The 2,153-nt window shown below is 47.5% G+C and overlaps 1 protein-coding gene across 1 annotated transcript; it reads right to left on the reverse strand.

Moving 5' to 3' along the window:
* Positions 1-826: 826 nt before the first annotated feature.
* LOC136328913 (large ribosomal subunit protein eL39-like) lies at positions 827-1,186 on the reverse strand. Its single transcript, XM_066264898.1, has one exon. It carries the CDS (start codon positions 1,168-1,170, stop codon positions 1,015-1,017), a length of 156 nt encoding a protein of 51 aa, XP_066120995.1. The 5' UTR covers positions 1,171-1,186; the 3' UTR covers positions 827-1,014.
* Between the last annotated feature and the right edge of the window lie 967 nt (positions 1,187-2,153).

The raw sequence follows: 2,153 nt of genomic DNA on the forward strand, positions 1-2,153 counted from the left end.
TTTTGCAGAAAGTTTTACAACAGAAAGAGAAAGCTACACATTAGGTTTTAAATATAGCAAACTTAGCCCCTCTATGCAATTATCCAGACCCAACCTTTAATCTCGGACTGATTTAATCTCTGGTGTATTTGCTCTACCTTCCTTCAGTCTACTACATTCAATAGATCAGGGGTTGGGAACCTATGGCTCATGAGCCAGATGTGGCTCTTTTGATGGCTGCATCTGTCGCAGACAAATCTTTAATAAAATAATAATAACGTTAAAAATATAAAACATTCTCATGTATTACAATCCATTCATTTCCTACCGCTCATGTTCATGGTTGCAGGTGGCTGGAGCCAATCACAGCTGTCTTCTGGGACAACACCAAATTTTTATTGGATAATGCATAACATACAGGGGTTGTTGTGAGGTCAGGAAGTAAACTTCCCTCTTTTTTTTTTTTTTTTTTTTTTGCAGTTTAAAAGGTCTCACATTTACCCGGGTTCGATTCCCAGCCAGGGCACATAGGAGAAGCGCCCATTTGCTTCTCCACCCCCCCTTCCTCTCTGTCTCTCTCTTCCCCTCCCGCAGCCAAGGCTCCATTGGAGCAAGGATGGCCCGGGCGCTGGGGATGGCTCCTTGGCCTCTGCCCCAGGCGCTAGAGTGGCTCTGGTCGGCAGAGTGACACCCCGGAGGGGCAGAGCATCGCCCCCTGGTGGGCAGAGCGTCGCCCCTGGTGGGCATGCCAGGTGGATCCCAGTTGGGCACATGCGGGAGTCTGTCTGACTGTCTCTCCCCGTTTCCAGCTTCAGAAAAATACAAAAAAATAAAAATAAAAAAAAGGTCTCACATTTATTACTGATCCAGATCCTATTGCAAAAAAAAAAAAAATTATCATAGAGAAAACTCATTTCCCCAACAATCTCCCAATTAAAATAGCCAACTGTCTGACAGCAGTGCTCTTTCCAGTGATTTATGAGGTGTAGGCAACGTGAACACAGCATAAATGTGAGCCCTCTCATGTGTGGTTCCTTACAGACCCAGTTTGGTTCTCCTCCAGTGCCTCCTCTTAGAGTTGTACCTGATTTTATTACCAGTTTTCATCCGAATCCATTGGGGATTGGGCCGATTCTGCTTTTGTTTTTTGGCCAAAAACTTCTTGATCCTGAAAGTGTTGTGAGAAGACATGGCGAGGAAGAAACAACCGCACGCACCACGATGGCAGAACTTCCCTCCTTTTAATCAAGTCATCAGCTAGCTAATTGCAGAAACCCTTTTGACGAAGAAGATGGCTAAAAGAAAAAAGGATGAGGAGTATCATACTTTTCAGCAGAAATGGACAGAGGAATTCACCTTTGTAGAGAGAGCAGGTTCTGCAGTGTGTCTAATATGCAATGATAAAATTGCATCGATGAAACGGTCAAATATAAAGCAGTACTTTGACACACACCATACTACATTTGCATAAAAATATCCAGTGGGGGCCCTGGCCGGTTGGCTCAGTGGTAGAGCTTCGGCCTGGCGTGCAGAAGTCCCGGGTTCGATTCCCAGCCAGGGAATCGGCACACAGGAGAAGCGCCCATCTGCTTCTCCACCCCTCCCCCTCTCCTTCCTCTCTGTCTCTCTCTTCCCCTCCCGCAGCAAGGCTCCATTGGAGCAAAGATGGCCCGGGCGCTGGGAATGGCTCCTTGGCCCCTGCCCCAGGCGCTGGAGTGGCTCTGGTCGCAACAGAGCGACGCCCTGAAGGGGCAGAGCATTGCCCCCTGGTGGGCAGAGCGTGCCCCCTGGTGGGCGTGCCAGGTGGATCCCGGTCGGGCGCATGCGGGAGTCTGTCTGACTGTCTCTCCCCATTTCCAGCTTCAGAAAAATACAAAAAAAAAAAAAAATCCAGTGGGGGACAGCAGGAAGAAAGCATGTCAAGAGCTACTGTGCAAAGTGCAAGCTAGTCAGCAGCAACTCCGTGTTTGGACCCAACAAGGTGACTGGAATTCGGCTAGCTTTGCTGGTGCTTTAGCAATTGTGAGAAACGGAAAGCCATTCACAGGTGGGGAGTATGCCAAAACATTCATGCTTGATGTTGCCAATGAACTTTTTGATGACTTTTCAAATAAAGACAAGATAATCAAATGAATAAAAGACATGCCTCTGTCGGCAAGAACTGTTCACGATTG

Source organism: Saccopteryx bilineata, chromosome 3 (genome assembly GCF_036850765.1).
Source record: "Saccopteryx bilineata isolate mSacBil1 chromosome 3, mSacBil1_pri_phased_curated, whole genome shotgun sequence".
In the NCBI taxonomy this organism is placed as follows: domain Eukaryota; kingdom Metazoa; phylum Chordata; class Mammalia; order Chiroptera; family Emballonuridae; genus Saccopteryx; species Saccopteryx bilineata.

Coding starts and splice junctions, on each gene's coding strand:
- LOC136328913 (XM_066264898.1), bottom strand. CDS start 1,170: ATGTCTTCTCACAACACTTTCAGGATCAAGAAGTTTTTGGCCAAAAAA.